Source organism: Primulina eburnea, chromosome 16 (genome assembly GCF_022965805.1).
Source record: "Primulina eburnea isolate SZY01 chromosome 16, ASM2296580v1, whole genome shotgun sequence".
In the NCBI taxonomy this organism is placed as follows: domain Eukaryota; kingdom Viridiplantae; phylum Streptophyta; class Magnoliopsida; order Lamiales; family Gesneriaceae; genus Primulina; species Primulina eburnea.
In genome coordinates this window covers 7,521,115-7,542,937 of record NC_133116.1, presented here as the reverse complement: position 1 = coordinate 7,542,937, position 21,823 = coordinate 7,521,115, and the positions used below count along the sequence as shown (strand labels likewise).

Below are 21,823 nucleotides of genomic sequence, written 5' to 3'. Positions count from 1 at the left end.
GATCAGAGAATATAAACACATAATTTTTTTGATAGATGTTTGATATAAATTTAAATTTAAGTGTGAGGATTTAAAGTAATTTTTTTTAAAAAAAACTGTAAATCAAAATATATTAAAGAGTTGTAAAGGTCACTGTGTGCGCTAAATTCGGAATCTTATTTAAGTGCCTTAAAATCTTTTCAGCCATTTGTCTTGTGCGATCATCACCGTGGTGGAATGCACTAACCAATGTAGCAGGAAATAGCATGTCCTGTGAAATGTTCGAAACTGACTCCTCCCCGCCTTGGATCAAGAATTTCTCAATCATCCAGAATGCCTTCTGCCACAAAACTTCTTCTTTGTGATCCTTCACCACATTCAACACATGATGGATGGCTCGTTTCTCGGACAAGAAGCTTATACTTTGTTCCACGTTTACCCTGTCATCTAACAGTGTAGATAAAGCCGATAAAGCCGCTTCAATTACCTCTACGTTTTCATGGTCCAAACAGGACATCAACTGGTCTACAGCCTCTGCATCGAGCAAGCAGAAGGTCTCTTGTGAGGAACAAAGCCCTCTATGACACATATCAGAAACGAAGACGTACCGTGTAGGAGTTGGCGACGGCCAAGAAGCCTACATATTTTGACAAACGTGCTCACTTTAGAAAAATGAGATGCGTACACGTTTCTCCTTCTGAATCTCGGCTCCCGATACATTCATCGATGGTATGAAAAAACGCCTATAAATAGAGCGATTGAGGTCCCTAAGCACACACACCTCATAAAGAAATATACATCATCTATTGAGAGGGTGGAGTGCTTAGAAGGTTTCAACCGAGAAGAAAAACAGAGAAATCAAAATTTTCAATGGCCGGAGATAATACTCGATTTAAGCTTCCGCATATATTTTATCATGTTTATATACACGTAAAACATGATTTTGAGAATAAAAACTCTTACATTTGGTATCAGAGCTTGAAGCCTCTGCCTTGAAATAAATGTTCTTCATGAACTCTTCAGAAAATTGATTCTCAATTTTGATACGAGATAAATTTTTTTTTTTTTTTTTTTTTTTTTTTTTTTTTTTTTTTTTGAAAATCTGGATAAGACTATGAAGGTCGTGACTAGTTTTTTTCAGAGAAGAGAGGTTGAAGATGGTGAAATATGCAAATGAGCTGTTATCATATTTCAAACCATTAATATGAATCAACCATTCACGTGAATGAATTGATTGCATGCAAATTTTATATTATAATAATATATTATAATAGATAGTATAATTAATATATATGGATGAGTGTCGGCCAATTATTGAAGCAATGTGGGCATTCAGATAATAAATGGAATGGCATGTATTGAATTTTTTTTTTTATATATATATAAAAAAAATTAAATAATATGTGGGACCCATGCTAATTATTTAGTTTTTATTATTATAATTTTTATAATAATAATAATAAAACTAAATAAAAATTAATGTGTTATTAAGTTATATGTATAATTCGGTATACATATAGCATTTGGTTAAATAATTTGTACACATTAAAATAATTTTAAGTTCAATACAAGTTTAGAAATTATTTTTGCATGTTATATAAAATGTCAAATATTATGGATAAGTGTTTGATGTGTATTCATGCTAATTTAATATTATGTTTGCATTTATTCTTGAAATTTAAAATGCAAATTGTATTGAAAAATATTTTGGTAAAACAATATTCACATTGTGTTCATATCAAATTATATTAAGTTTTATAATTTGAAATGAACATATCAAGTAAGATGTGAATATAATAAAATATTTCAGATATTCACAAATGAACAAATAATCCTCACTTTATCATTACTCTGATAAAAGAGAAAAACTGATGAGGAGCCCACATTTTATGTAAATGTGATCCTCACTTTATCACTACTCTGATTGAAGAGAAAAACTGATGAGGAATGTAATTGTTCATATTAAGTAAAATTGTGAATATAAAGTTATCTAATATGAAAAATTTTGGCTTATAAAGATTCACATAAATGTGGATAATTAAGTTGAATAATAATTATAAGGTGTCGTAAAAAAACATGATCCGAGGGAGTTCTTCATAGATCGGTTTAAACTGCCTTGACTAGCCGCTGGTCTCCCTGAGGAACGTTGCTCTGTCTAGGAGTTGGGTATTTAAAGGGCCTTAGCACTACCTATCTTTCCTGGGAGCACTCTTGGAAAGTGTTGATTGCGAAATAATTATTATATAAAGCATTAAGAAAAACCAAAATTTTGTCCGGTGAACCGTATAATTTTAAATAATTAAGGAATAGCCACAACATCCTTATTTATGAAAAATTATGCATTAAGTGGATTTGGTTCACATAATGGACATCAATTGTAATTAATTATATAAACATAATAAAATTTACCCCACAGGGATTTTTATTATATTTATATAACTAATTAGGTTAAAATATCAAATTATATTTTTCTTAATTTACCCACAGGAGTTAAGGAAAATACATTTTGATAGTTTTATCATAAAGTTATAGAAAAATCTTATTGAATTAAAATTTTAGCCCACATGCAAATTTTATGTCACTAGATTTTTAAAACGTGAATTACATTGGTAAAACATGATATTGTCTCAAAATTTTAAGCATATGATATTTTGTGCAGTTATGCAACCTGCGACTTTTTCTGATATGAAATGTGACATTCCCGATCTAAAGGGCGATGATTATAAAATTTGGAAAGAAAGAATTCTCTTCAATTAGGGTGGATGGATATTGATTATGCTATACGGAAAGACGAACCATCTGCTATTACTGAAAACAGCATTCCGGATGATGTTGATCTTTATGAAAAATGGGAGCGATCTAATCGACTCTGTGTAATGTTCATAAAGACCAAAATCTCTGCTGGTATGCGTGGTTCTGTCGATCAGCATAATAATGTCAAAGAATTACTGAAGGCTATTGATGAACAGTTTGAGTCTTCAGATAAGGCTCTTGCAAGCACCCTAATTATGGAATTCTCTTCATTAAGGCTCACCAGTGTGAGAGGTGTGCGAGAGCACATCATGAAGATGCGGGACATAGCGGCTCGGCTAAAGACACTTGAAGTGGAAATGTCTGAAACTTTTCTTGTGCACTACATTTTATGCACTCTTCCACAACAATATGGACCCTTCAAAATTTCCTACAACACACATAAGGATAAATGGTCGATTAATGAATTAATGACCATGTGTGTTCAAGAGGAAGGAAGGCTGTTGATGGAAACGAGTGATAATGTTTTTATGACCACACAAGGAAAGTATAAAAAGCAAGCCAAAGTCAAGGGAAAAGGGAAAGGAATAATTCCACCCCAACCTGACATCAAGAAAGAATCCAAGTGTTTCTTCTGTAAAAAGACGGGACACATTAAGAAGGATTGCAATAAATTTAAGGACTGGCTTGAAAAGAAAGGTATTCCTACTTCATTTGTCTGTTATGAATCTAATATGGTTAATATGATTTATAACACATAGTGGATTGATTCTGGTTCTACAATCCATGTTACAAATACCTTGCAGGGTATGCAAAACCTAAGGAAGTCAATAGAAAATGAGCGAAGCATCTATTCAGGAAACAAGATGTCTTCGCATGTGGAGGATATTGGGACTTGCTGCCTAGTGTTGAATAGTGGTTATATTTTAAAATTAGAAAAGACATTTTATGTTCCTAGTTTTTCTAGGAATTTAATTTCAGTTTCAAAACTTGTACCTCTTGGTTATTCATTTCAGTTTTTGAATAAATCAATAAATTTGTTTTATAAATCAAATCTTATTGGAAATGGTACAATGATTGATGGTCTTTTCTCTATTTCTTTACAAAATAATAACACCACTATGCATGTTCAGGGAGGTATTAAAAGATGTGTTATAAATGAAGATTCCTCTATATTGTGGCACAGGAGATTGAGACACATCTCCATAGAGAGAATTAAAAGATTAGTAAATGATGGAGTACTCAGTACTTTAGATTTTACTGATTTTGAGATTTGTGTGGACTGCATTAAGGGAAAGCAGACCAATAAGTCTAAAAAGGGTGCCAAGAGGAGTACGGAAATATTAGAAATCATACATTCAGATATATGTTGTCCAGATATGGACATGCAAAGTCCGAAATAATTCATTTCTTTCATTGATGATTACTCACGATACATGTATATCTACATGCTTCATAACAAAAACGAAGCACTAGAAGCCTTTAAGGTTTTTAAGGCTGAAGTGGAGAAGCAATGTGGAAAACATATTAAGATTGTGAGAACAGATAGAGGTGGAGAATATTATGGTAGATACACTGAGAATGGACAAGCACCTGGTCCGTTTGCAAAGTTTCTCCAGGAACATGGGATTATTGCCCAATATACTATGCCTGGTTCTCCGGACCAAAATGGAGTAGCTGAGAGGAGAAACCGAACATTATTGGACATGGTGAGGAGCATGTTTAGTAGCTCTAAACTTCCTAAATCTTTGTGGATTGAAGCTCTTAAGACAGCTGTGTATATATTAAACCGAGTTCCAACTAAGGCTGTCCCAAAGACGCCATTTGAGTTATTTAAAGGTTGGAAACCGAGTTTGCAACATATACGCGTATGGGGTTGTCCTTCTGAAATAAGAGTTTATAACCCACATGAAAAGAAACTGGACCCAATAAATATAAGTGGATATTTCATTGGGTATGCCGAAAAATCCAAAGGGTGCAAATTCTATTGTCCATCTCACAACACTAGAATTGTGGAATCAAGAAATGTAAAATTTCTTGAGAATGATTTGATTAGTGGGAGTGATCATGACATAATTTTTTAGAATGATCACATTAATGCACAACCCTCTTATTCAAATGACAGATTGGTCGTTATTCACACCCCTCAAGACCAAATGGGTGTTAGACAACCAGTTACTGAAGTTCCACAAATTGCTGATGAAAATCCAGTTGATCAAGTTGTTAATGAAGAACAACAAGAAATTGTTGATCAACCAAACAACCTAAGGAGATCTACTAGAATAAGAAGATCAGCTATATCTAGTGATTATGTTGTGTATTTACAAGAATCGGACTTTAACATCGGAGCCGAAAATGATCCTGAAACGTTTTCACAAGCCATGAGTTGTAATGAGTCAAAACTATGGTTTAATGCTATGAAAGAAGAGATGAATTCTATGGCAGTTAATGGAGTCTGGATCTTGTTCAGTTGCCTGATGGTGTAAGAGCCATTGGATGTAAATGGGTCTTCAAAACAAAGAAAGACTCATTAGGCAACATTGAAAGGTATAAAGCAAGACTCGTTGCTAAAGGATTCACTCAGCAGGAAGGAATCGACTACAAGGAGACTTTTTCTCTTGTAACTAAGAAAGATTCTCTTCGTATCATTCTAGCATTAGTTGCACATTTTGACTTAGATTTACAACAAATGGATGTGAAAACAGCTTTTCTCAATGGAGAACTAGAGGAAGAGGTTTATATGAAACAACCTGAAGGATTCTTCTCTAGTAATGGTGAGCAATTGGTTTGTAAGCTTAAGAAATCTATATATGGATTGAAACAAGCCTCCCGCCAATGGTATTTAAAATTTCATGATGTTATCTCTTCATTCGGATTCGTTGAGAACCCCATGGATCAATGTATATACCAGAAGGTCAGTGGGAGCAAGATTTGTTTCCTTATTCTATATGTGGATGATATATTACTTGCAACCAATGATAAGGGTTTGTTATATGAGGTGAAACAATTCCTCTCTAAAAACTTTGATATGAAGGATATGGGTGATGCATCTTATGTCATTGGCATTAAGATACATAGAGACAGAATTCGAGGGATTATAGGTCTGTCTCAAGAAACCTATATAAACAAAGTTTTAGAGAGATATCGGATGAAAGATTGTTCACCAAGTATAGCTCCCGTTGTGAAAGGTGATAAATTCAATTTGAGCCAATGCCCAAAGAATGATCTAGAGCGGGAACAAATGAAAAACATTCCTTATGCTTCTGCTGTCGGAAGCTTGATGTATGCTCAGGTTTGCACTAGACCTGACATTGCATTTATTGTTGGGATGTTGGGAAGATATCAGAGTAATCCAGGTTTAGAACATTGGAAAGCTGCAAAGAAAGTAATGAGGTACCTTCAAGGGACCAAAGATTATATGCTTATGTTCAGACGAACTGAGAATTTGGAAGTAATTGGCTACTCTGATTCAGACTACGCTGGCTGCATTGATTCAAGAAAATCCACTTCAGGATATATTTTCATGCTAGCTGGTGGAGCTGTATCTTGGAGAAGTGCAAAGCAGACATTGACTGCTACTTCCACTATGGAAGCTGAGTTCGTAGCTTGTTTTGAGGCAACCTCACATGGTGTATGGTTGAAGAGTTTCATTTCAGGGCTTAGAATTATGGATTCTATATCTAGGCCATTAATAATATATTGTGACAATTCAGCTGCTGTTTTTATGGCTAAAAATAACAAAAGTGGTAGTCGAAGCAAACAAATCGACATTAAGTATTTAGCCATAAGAGAACGTGTTAAAGATAAGAAGTTACTTATCGAGCACATTAGTACTGAATTGATGATTGCGGATCCTTTAACTAAGGGCATGCCACCATTAAAATTTAAGGATCATACAGAAAAAATGGGACTTGGTTCCTTTATGTAATATTTGTTGTAAGAACAAATTAATGAAACTATGATGTGATATATTCTCATATATGTTGTGCACACATTCAGTTATTCGAGAAATATCAATAAAGTCGGACCTCGAATAAACATTGGGTTTATTCATTAAGTTATACAGATTTGAGAAACATAATGCATTGTAATACATGGAAGATAATATTCGTTTTAAGATGACCTATCGCCATGATTCATGTATTTTGTTTTCTCCTATGGTACATGAGATATATGTGTCAAGTGGGAGAATGTAAGAAAAATATGACACATATCAGAAAGGAAGACGTACCGTGTAGGAGTTGGCGACGGCCAAGAAGCCTACATATTTTGACAAACGTGCTCACTTTAGAAAAATGAGATGCGTACACGTTTCTCCTTCTGAATCTCGGCTCCCGATACATTCATCGATGGTATGAAAAAACGCCTATAAATAGAGCGATTGAGGTCCCTAAGCACACACACCTCATAAAGAAATATACACCATCTATTGAGAGGGTGGAGTGCTAAGAAGGCTTCAACCGAGAAGAAAAACAGAGAAATCAAAATTTTCAATGGCCGGAGGTAATACTCGATTTAAGCTTCCGCATATATTTTATCATGTTTATATACACGTAAAACATGATTTTGAGAATAAAAACTCTTACACAAGACACAATGAGAATTCTTCACCTTTGGACCGCTTGATTGATATGCATTTGCACAAGAAAACAATTTTGAAGAACTTAGTCGTCTTCTTTTGGGGAGGCCTTGACAGACTGATTGATTTTATTGATAGATTCTCCAATCCAATTGCAGATTGCCTCTGAATCTCATCTGAGAACGATCTTGTTAATAGTTCGGTAAAAACAGATGCAAAATTGTATTTTCTTGCAGTAAACAAGATCTGATGATCGTTTAAGGTTGTGGTCAATCTGACAAGAATGCCCGCAAGTCCTTCAAAGTAAGTTCCGGCATGCCTGCTTGATCTTGCGCCAGCCATCTGTATCTGACTGATACTTTTCATGATTACTAGAATGATGCTACTGTTGACTAAAGCTAGATTTAGTGTCAGATTTTGATGTGGAAGTTTTGCTAGGAAATTGGCTGATACAGCATGCTTTTCTGTGATTCTTGTAATTTCATCAGGATTCGGGATTAGACTCTGCGGCTGACCTTGTGTTTTACAGAGTCGGTCAAATAATGTGTGACCCATGAAGCTTGACAAAATGACGAGCAGTTTGATTGATGCAATCCCAATTTCCTCATTCCGGTTATTTATAAGTTCAATCAAATTGTAATTAGCCTCAGATTCCTTGATCACAGAGACAACAGTAATTGATGCTTTAAGGGAACTTGATCAAGCATAGTACAATAGGGATCAGGTTTATATTCAACTCATCTGGGGTTGAGTTCTTGATCCCGATAATGATGTTGTATAAAATGTAGTCTGAAGCCATCGTGTGGCCACATGTGTTGACCTGAAAACTTTCAACATCAAGTCCTGATTCGAGTATATTTAGCTAGTATTGCAGTGGCCTCTGTTTTTGAATTCATCGGTTCGTTATGACTTTTGCGGGTGAACATCTCATCAACCATGATCTGCATTATTCCGACTTCAACAAGAATTGCTGCATTTGGATGGTAACATGATATCTGTTTTAAGGCCTTGAATGATGCATTTCTGCTCAGAGAGTTTCCATTTTGTGCCATTTGAATTAGAGCTGGTGAAGCCCTTTCTGCTACAGAGTTTTTGCTGTCGGGTCCAAGAACGATTTCGCCAAGATAAGTTGCCATCTCTATCCTCATCTGTTCGCTACCTGTTCATCAACTTTGACTATTATTGCTGTATCCAGGTTGTGTTAGAGCAGAAACAACTCATTAGGAGAAAAATTTGCCCCAGCTGTTTTTTGTGACAGCACGTAGCATAACAATTAAACATGAAATTTGGGCTTCAATTCATTTCAAAATATGAGTTGCACAGTTAACACGAGTAATGTAAATGTTCAATTCTAACCATTTTACTTGAAACTAAAAAATGAAAAGTTTTCCACACGAAACTTACTGGATCTGTTTGGTGATTTTCTTACAGGAAGTGACAACTAAAGTATTCTACCAGAGGATTTCTTACTGTACCTTCGACAAGATGAGTTAGCAGGGGTTCCCAGTATCCGTTTTCTGCCATGAGCTTGATGTTATCCGAAAGTGTTTCCAAGTTCTTCAAGATTTCATCAGCCTTTTCTGAAGTGAAAGCATACGAAGACTGCCTATATTTTGCCGTGATCAGCATGAGAATGCCTCCTGCAACTGTCCCGATCTTGCCGCACAGAAACTGAGATGTCGACAGCTCAAGTAAGACCAACAGCGATGCGTGCCTGATAGGCTTGTGACTGCTATACATCACCTTTATGATAGTTGAAATATCAATTGTCTTGGCTATAACTTCCTGCGTTATTTAACATTCAACTATATAAATGTACAGTGTCAAATTTTAGAAACAAGAAAAAAACAAATAAATATATTTAATCACCTTTCCATCTTCATCATCCTCAGCCAATTGTCTTAACAGTTCAAGTGTTGCACACCTTACACTTCTGTTTCTGTACTGCAGACAGTTGCCAAGTAACGGTAGCATTCCAATGTTTCGAACCTGTGCCTTATTATAAGCCTTAGTCTTGCAGACAATTTGCAGATCATTAACCGCTTCAAGTACCATGTTGTCTGAACTGGCCAATGATAGGGCTGCTCGAGCCACCTTGATTCTTGCCGCTTCATTTCTTTCCTTCCATTCATCAATAGTTGCCTTTAGAGCTCCATTTGCATTCAAGTTTTTGTTCTTTAACTTCTGACCAGATTTTGGGCAGAAAATTTCCTCTGAGTCTTCTTGTTTGTCAAGCCACTCGGTGATCTCTTTTCTCTCGTACGTGACCCCACTATCTAAGGTGACAGGATCTTCCATGACCTTTTCGACAAAGGACAGAAAAACGTCTCATACAATGGTTCCATGTGAGCAAACTGTGGCAGGGCCATTAATGATGATCCAGCACTCGAACTTTTTGAGACATTTCTGTTTACCATTGGATAGCTTTCCAGGGTATCAGACACATACGACTGGGATGTATCTGAAAACTGAATACCAGCAGCAGAAACCTCGACATCTACGGAATAAAGGTCCTCATCCACCTGTTTCCTCTCATCCCTCTTTAAATCCCCAGGGCTCAATACATGAAGTTTCTGTTTCATCTCCGAGTTTTGACCCGACCTACCCACAAATGATGCATCTTTCATCTCCTCCGAAAGTGCCTTAGTCGCCCTCTCGACATAATCTTGTTTCCCATATGTTAATGAAGGTAGGATACTTAGATTTTCTCCTATATTCCTAACAGCACCTTCAATTTGCTGCACAACGTTCTGAACGTTAGAAACAACCATTTTTTGTGCATTCTTCTCTATTTGTGTTGTGAAGCTTTTCGCCGAGTCGACTCTGCTTGATAATGATTGCAAGATTTCGATCGCATTTGTTGGTGTATTCATGTTTATCTGCAGCTCCTTTATCACTACAGATACGCGGTAAAAATAGCAACCGATTTCGATAAACATCTCCTTCTCTGTCTCTACGCATAAAAGTGACTGCAAAATCTCTGAAATAGCTCTTGATAAAGTCCCACCAATACTACCATTCGGGTTTGTATCTTCCCTCGCATGAGATTCGTAAGAATTCTTGTGCCAAACAAACATGAAAAATCAGAAAAAATTAGAAAGAGGAAAAAAAAAATCACCGTTCTCTCGAAGTTGCTAAAAGCTCAAGAACACCATTTCCCCATTGACTGAATTAAGCTTCTGAAAGATTTTCTTTCCAAGAAAACTTATCTACATGATGTTTAAATTTAAACACAGCCCACAATTCCCATTTAGATTTTTCTTCAATTGCAGCATGATAATATAATTATCATCACAAAAACTTAGCATTATCCATATATTTTGCATAAAAAACTTGAAAATGAAAACTAAAGAAATCTAGAGATAAAATTTCTCGGAACCAACAGTTAGTTCATTATCATACCTTGGACCAGTTGGTACCGTTGTCTGAGATATTCATTCCAGCAGTAGACAGAAACTCAACTCAGAGATCGTGCAATAATATTGCTTCGTCATTTGCAGCTCAAGAGGACGTTTCAATGGTTGACCCTTGAACTACTCTTCTCAAATTCTTTCGGTATCACATCGTTTTCCGGCAGAAAATTTATCGCAATTTGGCATAAAAATTGCAGCTTTTCTTTATGGGATATGTTTGAGATTCGTTGACGTGGACTTTGTCAGCTCTAGGTGAGGGTAGAGTAGATGCTATCTGTGGGGGCAGTGTCTTCACAGGATCTAAGCCATTGATTTTACATGGTGATTAAATTTGGGCCTTTGATCATTTCATGGGGTGTATGTGTGTTTAAATCTGGGCCTTTGATCACCTCATGGGAGCAGTGCCTCACAAGATAGGGTGAAATAAACCCTAGGTGAGTGAGTGTGTGCCTTGCCAGAGAAATAAGAAAATCTTACTCTGATCCAACAAATTATTTGATTTAAATAATTTTTTGTGTTTTAAATTATACATTATTTTAGAAAATAGAAATAACTAGATTATTATAAAATGATTAACTTATAATAAATTTTTATAATATTGATTTGCACTCTCGATTCTTCTTATATACAATAAAATAAGATTTAATAGGTCATTTGTGTAATGTATCGAAAATCATATTCTTGGTTATCTTTATTTATTTAATTTTGCAATTTTATTTTTTTTCTGATATGACGTTGATGTGACGTTGATGCAGTGCTGATATGACACTGTTAAAAAAAACTAAAAGTGTAAAAAATCAAAAAATATATTACTAAAACTGAAATTTGATAACATAAAGAATTTGAAGACAGAATATCGTAAAAAAACAGATATATATAATCAAAAATTGCCATATTCCCGTTTTTGATGAATATTATATTCAATTAATACTTAAAGGCAAGAATGCTTTAAAGACCAAAAAATAACTCCAAGCAACTCTTACTTGATAAAGAGTAATATTGTTGAGTTCTTGTTGTTTTTTTGAGTGGGCAAAAGAAGTCCAACTAGTTGTAACATACTTCAATTTTTTAATTTAATATAAGAATCGACCAATATTACATTACAAAAATATTTTATGAGACTATCTCACCTGTTAATATTGTGAGACAATCTCTGACTCGACCCGATTCAACCTATGAAATATATTATTTTTTATTGTTGATATGAAGCGGATTGACTCATCTCACGGATATGGATTGTTTCACCAAAAAGATACTCATATTACAATTGGTGCGTTTTAGTCAACCATCAAGGCTTAAAATTTAAGCTTGGTCATGCACAAAATACAAAAGGACAACAAATTTAGGGAGGTTAAATTTCAAAATTTCTACGTAACTAACTGATAAAAAATCTTAACTTCGACTCTTTCTTTTCCAATTTAGATATAATATTTATGATTATACAATCACAAGTGCGAAATCTAATATGCTATTATTATATATTTTTACATTATTATAATGAACTTAACAAAAGCCCCAAAATTAGATATAAACCCAAGAATACAATTTTAGGATCTTAAGAAAAATAATTAGAAAAACCATATTAAAAAAAAACTCACTCAAAATTAGTGTTTTTTCTATGTTTTTAATAATAATATTTTTCTATATATAAACTTGTAATTGTATTAAGAATAATCATCCATTACAATCTTAACTAATCAGGAGGGGAATTCACCATTCATCCAGACAAACGATGAATGAGTGGAAGTAACAAAACAAACAATTTTATGGGCTACCATATTAGTCGATCTAGTAACATGTGCAATATTTGAAATTTTTAGTCTTCTTGTATGCTTTCCAACTTCACTAACATATACGCCAAGGCAGCCAAAATCTTCCTGAGTAGCTGTGATTGCATTCAATACATTAAGAAAGTTCTTCTCATAGAGTAGCTTTATGATAGCTAAAGTAACATATACGCCTACGCTTCCCAACGCCGCTAGCAGAGGCGTAGTTGTGTTCTCGTGATGGAAGTCCTGAAGTAGAAGTGTAGAACCGAACTCCAAGCAAAATTTGCCGCCATTGCTTGACCCTTAACCCCAATTAAGAAAGTCTGCCTCGCCTTCCAAACTGCCCAAGTATGAACAACAAACTCTTCAAACTCGTAATTCATTAGCACCTCCTTCATCCATATGGTCCACTATGTATTCGCCTGTAGCAGGCTTTATTAGGTGCGCAAATCTGGTTGCCTTCCACCGATGTTAAATTGTCGGACAATAGAATTAGGAATGACATGTGGTATCAAAAGGAGATGCACACAAGGAACACATGCCAAAAATTGTGACATGATGTCTATATAATTTCGTGTTAGTTGGGATGCAATCATGGGACATTTGCCACCAAAATATATGGGTCCTGGGAGGTATCAAAAGTCCCCAAAGGAAATTCCACCACTTCTCTTATGGGAAGTCCGATTGGTGCATTGGCGGATCAAACAACTCTCTCTGGAGTCTGTAGCCATCTCGTACCGAATATATACCTTTCAGATCATAACGCCAAAACCGAGTATCCCTATTCGCAGATGAGGATAAGGGAATGTTAAGGATTTCACCTTCAGCATGCGAGTTGAAGTCATTAGAGATTAGCTCGACATCCCAAGATCCCTGAATAAGGGAGCTCACGCTCCGACCCTAAGTCCAAGACGTCAGTGGTGCTCCGATTGTGGATTTCAAGGATGGAACCTATTTGTCCTCAAATATCTGGATAGGTGACTCATCACCTACCTTCCACAATAATCCATCCATTAGAATACCCTTGCTCCAAAGCAACGAGCGCCAAATATAAGAAGGGTTGGTGTCTAGACCCGCATCCATGATATCAACATGTCTAAAATACCGTCCTTTTAAGGACACGACAAACTAGAGAACCAGGATCGTGGACAAGTCTCCAGAATTGTTTGGCTGATAATGCACGGTTAAATTACGTCATTTTCTGGAATCTGAGACCCCCTTTAAATTTTCGGTGGCATAAGGAATCCCATGAGCGCAGTGCAATTCTCGCTTTCCATTATCAACTCCCTAGCAGAAGTTCGCACATACTTTCTCAATTTCATCACAAATCTGCATTGGTAGTTTAAACAGGACATGACATACGTCCGGATAGCTTGGAGGATAGAATTGATGTTTTTAATAATCTCTTACTATTTATTAAGGCTGAGTAGGTTAGAGTAACTTCCTTGGTCTGTTTTTTAAAATACCTAAAATATCCTTCACCCCCACTCTCTACATTACTAATTATATATATTAATAAAGTGTTACAAAATAAAAGCAAGTCACATTTAGTTTAGTGGATAAAGTTTATGTTTTTTAATCATGAGGTTGTAGGTTCAATTTTTGTTTAGGTCTTTTTTATTCTTTTTTAATTTATTTTTTAGTTCATATATCAAAATTATAATGTAGCCACTCATTATTTCTTATAAATATATTTTGATCTTCATTTAAATATAAATCAAATAAATTATAAAAACATATCGTACAAGCACGCAACGCGTGCGTCGTTGTACTAGTAAATATTATTGCTATGCAATACTTGGTACATTGATACTTGGCGCGCGAAATGTGTGAATAATTAGATTTTTTTCAGCATTTTATTTCATCTATAAAACAAATTTGATGTGAAATGTATTAATTTTCCACATTAAATTTATATTAGGTTTTTATTTTGTTCTCTTAAAGGAATAACGATATTATGGAAAACGATAACTGAAAAATACAAAAAAAAAAAAATAACTTTTGCGAGACCGTCTCATCAGTCAATTTTATTAGACGAATCTCCAACCCAACGCGACCCATAAAAAATATTGTTTTTAATATAGCACGTTTCCAAACACGAGGAACTCTCCAATATTGGGTTTTTTTAAAAAATAAAAAAATATTTTGCAAAAATAATAATAATAATAATAATATAATATTACATGGACGTGGAGCGTGGAGCATCCGCGCCTTGTAAGCGCGGATTGAAGTAATTTTGAAGAAAAAGAAGTTTGATTTTTTTTTATTTTTAAATTAATTTTTAAAAACCCCCCTCCAATATTGCATGAAAATAAAATTAGTTATAAAAATCATTTTGGGATATAGTTTTATCTTTTTAATTACAAATATATACCTCACAATGCATAATGTTAGTAGCTCAATCATCTTAATATTTTGCCACTCATTTATATAAATATCTAAAAAATATTTATGAAGGATCATCTACTACCACAATATATCTTTTATTTTCAGTTTCGTCGTAAACTCTAATTTTGAACCTAAGCTCACTCAAATTCCAACTTAAAAATAAATCGATATTTTTTGTTTAGTTATATTAAATTAAAATAAATAAAATATTTCAATATATGGATTAATATTTTTTTTGACGGTTGGATTAATATTTTTTAAATAATAGAACTTACTACGTTTTTTTCACTGAACACAAAGTGAATTTTGATTAACATAGTTTGCAAATTACGATGACTAAATTGATCAAATATTATGTTATAAGTTCGTACGAAAGATATTGAGAAGTATTCATCAAATTTTTTGTATTTTATATTATACAAGTCTGGGAATATCTTTTCTGCTCACACGGAGGAAAACGCATACTATTCGCCACACGCTACTCAGCACAATAGTTTGATCGAAGATCATTGGAGAAAAGCAGGAAAATGACAAAAATCATGGCCGCCCACTCTGAATTTCAACAGCCTCTGTTTTTGCTTTCGGTCGCATTTAACCGCTGATAAGAACGCTGACGTACGCCACAAAAACGTGATCTTTTTGCCTATTTATACCTCCGTTGTATCCATATATGGCAGCACTTTAAATGCTAGTTCTCCCAGTTTCGGTACAACAAACATTCACTTTCCAAGAGTTTCGCTTCCTTTTTTGTTTCAGAATCTGAGCCCATGACGATCAAGGCGATGGACGGGGGTGTAAAGTTCGAGAAAGACGCAGTTTCAGTCACAATGGATGATGAAAGAATCCCTCTTTTGTACAAGAAAAGTGAGAGCAGTAACTTGAATCATCAAGAATTTAATGGGTCTTCATTCTCTGGCGCGGTTTTTAACTTGTCGACGACTATAATAGGCGCCGGAATCATGGCGCTGCCTGCTGCGATGAAAGTTCTGGGCTTAGGTCTCGGTGTGGTAATCATAGTGTTTGTTGGAGTCCTCACAGAGTTTTCTGTGGGCACGTTGTTGCGCTTTAGTAAGGCTAGTGGGGCGGATTCTTACGGAAATGTAATGGGGGATGCATTTGGGATTTGGGGCAGGAGAATTTTGCAGCTTTGTGTGGTGATTAACAATATTGGGATATTGATCGTGTACATGATCATCATCGGTATGCGTATTGTTACATCTGGGATTCGAGAGCCCATTATTGTTGTTATGGAAATTCAGTATGATTTATATGGAAACGGTTGTATGAAAAAAGAAATTAAATTTTTATGATTTATTTCTTGATTTATTGATTAATTTTGTGAAGGTGATGTGCTATCTGGAACATCTTCAAGTGGGGTTCATCACGCTGGTGTTTTAGAAGGCTGGTTTGGACAGCACTGGTGGAATAGGCGCTTTTTTGTACTTCTGGTGATAACTCTTGGTGTATTTACTCCACTGGCATGCTTCAAGCGCATCGGTATACTCTAAATTAATTAAAAATCAGTATTTCGAAATATTGCGATCTTTATATCAAATGAAATCATGACATAAGAAACTGGTTGATATAGTTTTTCAAGGCCTTTTCGGGCTTCTTGGTAGCATAGCAACCAACCTTGGATCAATATATTCAGTTTTATCACATAATTGATTCGATTGTGGAATGTGCTAGATTTATGGATTATGTCTCGTATTCGTTCATAAAGAAAGACTCTGATAAGTGATAGATTGGGTTAAATTCTGCAGGATTGTTCCAATTTGTGGAATTTTGGTGTCTTGACAGAAAATTCTAACTCTTTCATTTTCATATTTTCTGACTTTTTCATTGACATCGGCCATTTGTTTCTGCAGATTCTTTAAGGCACACATCTGCAGTTGCGGTTCTGCTGGCGGTTGTGTTTCTTCTTATTACTATAGGCATTGTTGCCATTAAATTTTCACAGGGCTCCATTGCAATGCCGAGATTTCTCCCTGATGTCACTGATATTAATTCAGTTTGGGGACTGTTCACTGTTGTCCCTGTCCTAGTAACAGCTTATGTTTGCCATTTCAACGGTAATCTTTGAAAAAAAAAATATCATTTTACACTTTTAATAGAAGACATATGTCTTGTTTTTTACTGGTTAGGCCGAAAAATTGTTCTTGGCAACAATTGCCCCTCTTTCATGTGTTGGTGTCGCTTTGTTACAATGGTCATGGGTCAGAGTGTATTATTAGAGCTTCTATATAATCTAATGATTTGAGTAGCACTGATATCATGAATTATTATTTTTGGTGTAAATCACACGCCGGATCTTGTACTAATGTCGTTCCAAATTATTCGATGCATTGTGTCATGTAAGTTAAAGCATCTATGTTGTGTTTCTATGACTATCTCGCATCATCTATAATTCTTTTGTTGTTGTTTCTAAATTTGAGATTGTAATTCATTTATGGTTCAACATTTAGGAAATTTTTTAGCCAATTCAATATTAAACTGGGATATATCAATTGCATTTGCAATAAGATACTGTTTAAGCCCAAATCCTGTTCACTCAAACCAGGACATAAATCTAAATGGCTTTTTCTTGCAGTACACAGCATCGAAAACGAGCTTCAAAATCCTTCCAAGATGAAATTGGTGGTCCAAGCTTCATTAGCACTATGCTCAGTCATTTATATCATGACAAGCTGCTTTGGTTTCCTTCTGTTTGGTGATTCTACTCTTGATGATGTTCTGTCAAATTTCGATATCGATCTTGGTATCCCTTATAGTGCTCAGTTAAATGATGTGGTTCGTGTTAGCTACACACTCCACCTAATGCTCGTTTTCCCGATTATATTCTATCCACTTCGCTTGAACTTGGATGGCCTACTCTTTCCATCTTCTGCATCTTTGGCCAGAGATAACGTTCGGTTTGGATTGGTAACAGCAGGGCTCATTTCTGTTATTTTCTTAGGTGCGAATTTCATTCCCAGTATTTGGGATGTCTTCCAATTTACCGGAGCAACTGCGGCAGTTTGCCTCAGTTTCATATTTCCAGCTATTATCACTTTAAGGTACACCATTTTCTTGCAAACAAATAACTGGATACGAGCATGGAGGCGTAAAGTGAGTCAAGATGGCTTGAGTTGAATTTAAGGCTTTAGCTGTCTTATGCTCCAGCTTCAGCATGTAAACTTATTCAAAATTTCGAGAGCTGGCTCGTGAATTTGACTCATTTATGTCCCTAATGATTAACATATCTAATAGTATCTGGTTCTGATGTAAAATGGTGGATAGCTTATTTTTGCTGTTTTTGCTTCAGGGATTCTCACAACATTGCTTCAAAGAAAGAAAAAATCTTGGGTGTTTTCATGGTCGGTTTAGCTGTCTTCTCATGTACGATTGCAATCTACAGTGATTCCTACGCCATCTTCACGAAAAACACATTTCCTCGCGAATGATCACACGGCTTGCTTTTGCCACTTGAAGGAACCAGAAAGAAAAGGTGTATAGTAGAACAATGTATCTAACATACTGCTTCGTTTTCTTTCAGAATTCTAGAATGAATCTCTGTACAAAAAACATTATTGGATAGGCACCCAATGTTCATGGATCTCTCTATAATACAATTGAATGTTGGAGTCATCACAATGACGAATAGTGTGATTAGCTCCGAAATTTTTTGAAAAGAGAAGTTGTATTTTTTATGAAATGAAGTGTATTTCCGCTTACTTGATTTTTTTTTGATAATGAATCGTTTTATGTTCAAGTTAATATGCGGAGTTGAGGTTAGGGTTCTAAACGAGTCGACTTCGCAAAATCTAGCTAGAGTTGGAGCCAGCGTCCGAGTTGAATCGCAGGCTCATCAGTAAAATTTGTTCCTGCACATGTTCATGAGTATGAGCTCATGCATGAGCTATGCATATAGTATATATATTATTATATAATGTATGATAATAAAAATATTAGTTTTATTTTATAATATTTAAATATGAAAAAATATGTTGATCTTTTCGAGTTCGAGAGCCCGTCCATCAGTTCATGGACAACTTTCGAGCTTGAAAGCTCCAATTGAGGCGACTCATTAGGCTTGAGAATAACATGTTTTCAAGGGTGTACAGAAGCCAACCACATAACAACAAGCTTTTTCCTAGCAGCCAGAAGTTCCGCAACATGAACTGAGAAAACATCACCTGACAGAGGCAAATGAGTCCAATGACTCAGACCCATATCATTTTTGGGGCCCAAAAATTTTAAAAAAAATTATTATATATAATACTAGTTATTAGATAGCTCAAAACCAAGTATTTATTAAATGGAACTTGCTTAGCCTGTTATCGATTTATTCCCCACGCTAGGTTTGATTGAAAGACCTGTGAGGAGCTGTACGTCTATTTTCTTGTATTTGTTTTGTTTGGGCTTCTAATTTTTTATTGTAGTTTTTTACTTTCTTCGGAACTTTATGTGGTATATATAATCTACGTTTTTTGACAGAAATTTAGGTGGATGTAATGCTTATCCGGCTTTCAAATGCTCATATTGCTTGTAAAATCTTGTTGAATGTCTCGGTCACAGTAACAAGTGCAGAGCGAAGTTTCTCAAAGATAAAGCTCATCAAAACTTTTCTCGAATCAACATGTCACGAGAAAGATTGAATGGATTGACTATGTTATCGATCGCGAAAAAAATTACTGAACAACTTGATTAGACAGACTTGATTAGTATTTTTAGCTCTAAAACTGTTAGATGGGTTTTTTTTAGTGATCATTTTGGAAATGTTTGATATTTTTGTTCCTTTAGTTTTTTATATTGTCTTTGACGTATTGATTTAATTTGAAAAATTGCTATGGAACTAAAAAAAATATGAACACACATTATGATTCGGAGGTCTCTTTTTAAAATTAGACTCGGACTCAAATATTGCTAGGATCGACTTGCTGACAACATAGCATGAGCCAGAATCACTCTACCTCGCTCATCCCTAACAACAACGACACCGAGGCCGAAGAACCCTGCACCACTGCCGCATCAACATGATCTTAACCAGGGGCGGAGCTATGTATTTACATACCCATGCTTTAGCCCGGGTGGTTCAATTTTTTAAAAAAAAATTATATGTAAATATTGTATAATTTTGAAATAATATGATATTAGCCCGGGTAGATGAATTTAAAATATTAAAAGATTATAGAGTTAAAAATTCTAGTCCGAGCAAAGTAATATTTCTGACTCCGTCACTTATCTCAACGAAGCCAGGAGGTGGGGGAAAGCCAAGAAAAAACTTGAGGTGGACTGACAATTTGAATTGTACTTGTTGTCAAAATAATTTATTTTTAAATGTAAAATTTACGCTAGAGAAACCGTTCTTTAAAAAAATGAAAAAGGGCTACAATTCAAAATCACCCCGAATGATAGTAAAGAAAAAAGAAATAAATCGTATAAGATGGAAATATTTATTTTTTGTAAAAAAAATTAATAAAATTACAAATCTTACCTTTGGAGACCATAGTAATGTGCTTAGGACAACTTTATGTCGTCCCCATAAAGCCAAAAAAAAGGTAAAAATTTATGTGAGACGATCTTACGGGTCGTATTTTGTGAGACATATATCTTATTTGGGTCATCCATGAAAAGTATTACTTTTTATGCTCAAATTATTAGTTTTTATAATGAATAGCGATAGGATTGACCCGTCTCACAGATAAAAATTCGTGAGACCGTCTCACGAGAGACCTACTCAAAAACAAATATACTCCATTAAATAATTTTATTATATTGTTAAATGTGTTCCACTCCACCATCTTGAAATTAATTATATATCCATGCATATAATAAGTACAAGCAGAGAAGTTACGGCTCGGGATGCTAACCCTAACCTTTTTGGCCTCGAACAATGCATGGCGGTAGACAGGCACGAAGCACACTTGTACATCTTACGCTTTCAGATACACATTCCAATCCCCAAGTAATCACGTACAATCTGTTCAACTAGCTAGGAACTTGTTCAAAAACCATCTTCATGTTTCAATTCCTGAATCCGGACCCGAACCGTTTCTGGGGTTCGGTTCCAAATGACAACCCATATTGAAATCAGTTATATATAGACTCGAAACCAATATTGGAATCGTGTTGAAAAGAACCATAATGAATCTGTACTATGCCATGCTCCATCTTGTATAGAAACCAAATCAATCGATTCTAAAACCTAAAATTTTTGATTTTACAATCGTGATCGGACCCTAATGTTCGGTACACCAGAAATTTTTAAGTATGTATCGAAATTGGATAAGGAGTATCACTATATATTAATGTCATACTAATCAGCAATATGTGCTACCAAACTGAATAAATTTGGTTATCATGTGTTTCTTGTTGGTATAAATGATGACTAGCAAAGGTTTTCCTACATTTGTTGTATTTAGGTTATAATTTTAATGCATACAATTTATTTATATATAAGTTAAATATATAGCCTGCATGGACTTAGCTCAGTTGGTCAGCAGCAGTGAATCTTGGAGCAATGACCAGGGAATGAGGGGCGCCTAAGGTGAGCGATTTCACTTTTTGGAGCAAATAAGTTAAATATATATTTTTATTATTTTTACAATTTTGTGCAGTTTATTATCAAAATCGATTTATAGTCAGGTGTTATTTTTTTTGCCAACTTTTGTCACTATTTTTGCAGTTTTTCATTGTTCTCTTAGCTTTAGTCTTTCAGTGTCAATTCAGCAGAGTCCTTTCGTTGTTGGTATTCTATCTGATCTCTACTAAACATTTCACCACAGCTCCACCGTGAATTCCCTCTGCCCCTACCGTATTCCAGCTTGATTTTGTCTCAGTTGGCCATTACATGCTTGTGTTCTGTTGAATCCTAAAATCTTGCACCTTGAGATCTTAAAGAAAAAGTAATTAACCTGGCCAACACATGGATTGACACGAATGTTCATAAAAATTTACACAAT

General features: G+C 35.0%; 1 protein-coding gene and 1 pseudogene across 2 annotated transcripts; one reads left to right on the top strand and one right to left on the bottom strand.

Moving 5' to 3' along the window:
- Positions 1-40: 40 nt before the first annotated feature.
- On the bottom strand, positions 41-10,940 carry LOC140816740 (putative U-box domain-containing protein 42; annotated as a pseudogene).
- A 4,398-nt stretch (positions 10,941-15,338) lies between these two features.
- On the top strand, positions 15,339-18,587 carry LOC140817045 (amino acid transporter AVT6A-like). 2 transcript variants are annotated; one of them, XM_073176610.1, is made up of 6 exons: positions 15,339-15,494; positions 15,636-16,079; positions 16,224-16,376; positions 16,748-16,951; positions 17,470-17,935; positions 18,184-18,587. In XM_073176610.1, the coding sequence occupies exons 2-6, from the start codon at positions 15,647-15,649 to the stop codon at positions 18,320-18,322; spliced, it is 1,395 nt and encodes a 464-aa protein (XP_073032711.1). In that variant the 5' UTR covers positions 15,339-15,494; positions 15,636-15,646; the 3' UTR covers positions 18,323-18,587. The 2 variants fall into 2 exon arrangements, with proteins under 2 accessions (XP_073032711.1, XP_073032712.1); XM_073176611.1 differs by having other exon boundaries at positions 15,339-15,509.
- The last annotated feature ends 3,236 nt before the right edge of the window (positions 18,588-21,823 follow it).

Coding starts and splice junctions, on each gene's coding strand:
- LOC140817045 (XM_073176610.1), top strand. CDS start 15,647: ATGACGATCAAGGCGATGGACGGGGGTGTAAAGTTCGAGAAAGACGCA. Junction 16,080..16,223: donor CGTGTACATGATCATCATCG/GTATGCGTATTG, acceptor AATTTTGTGAAG/GTGATGTGCTATCTGGAACA. Junction 17,936..18,183: donor CCAGCTATTATCACTTTAAG/GTACACCATTTT, acceptor TTTTTGCTTCAG/GGATTCTCACAACATTGCTT.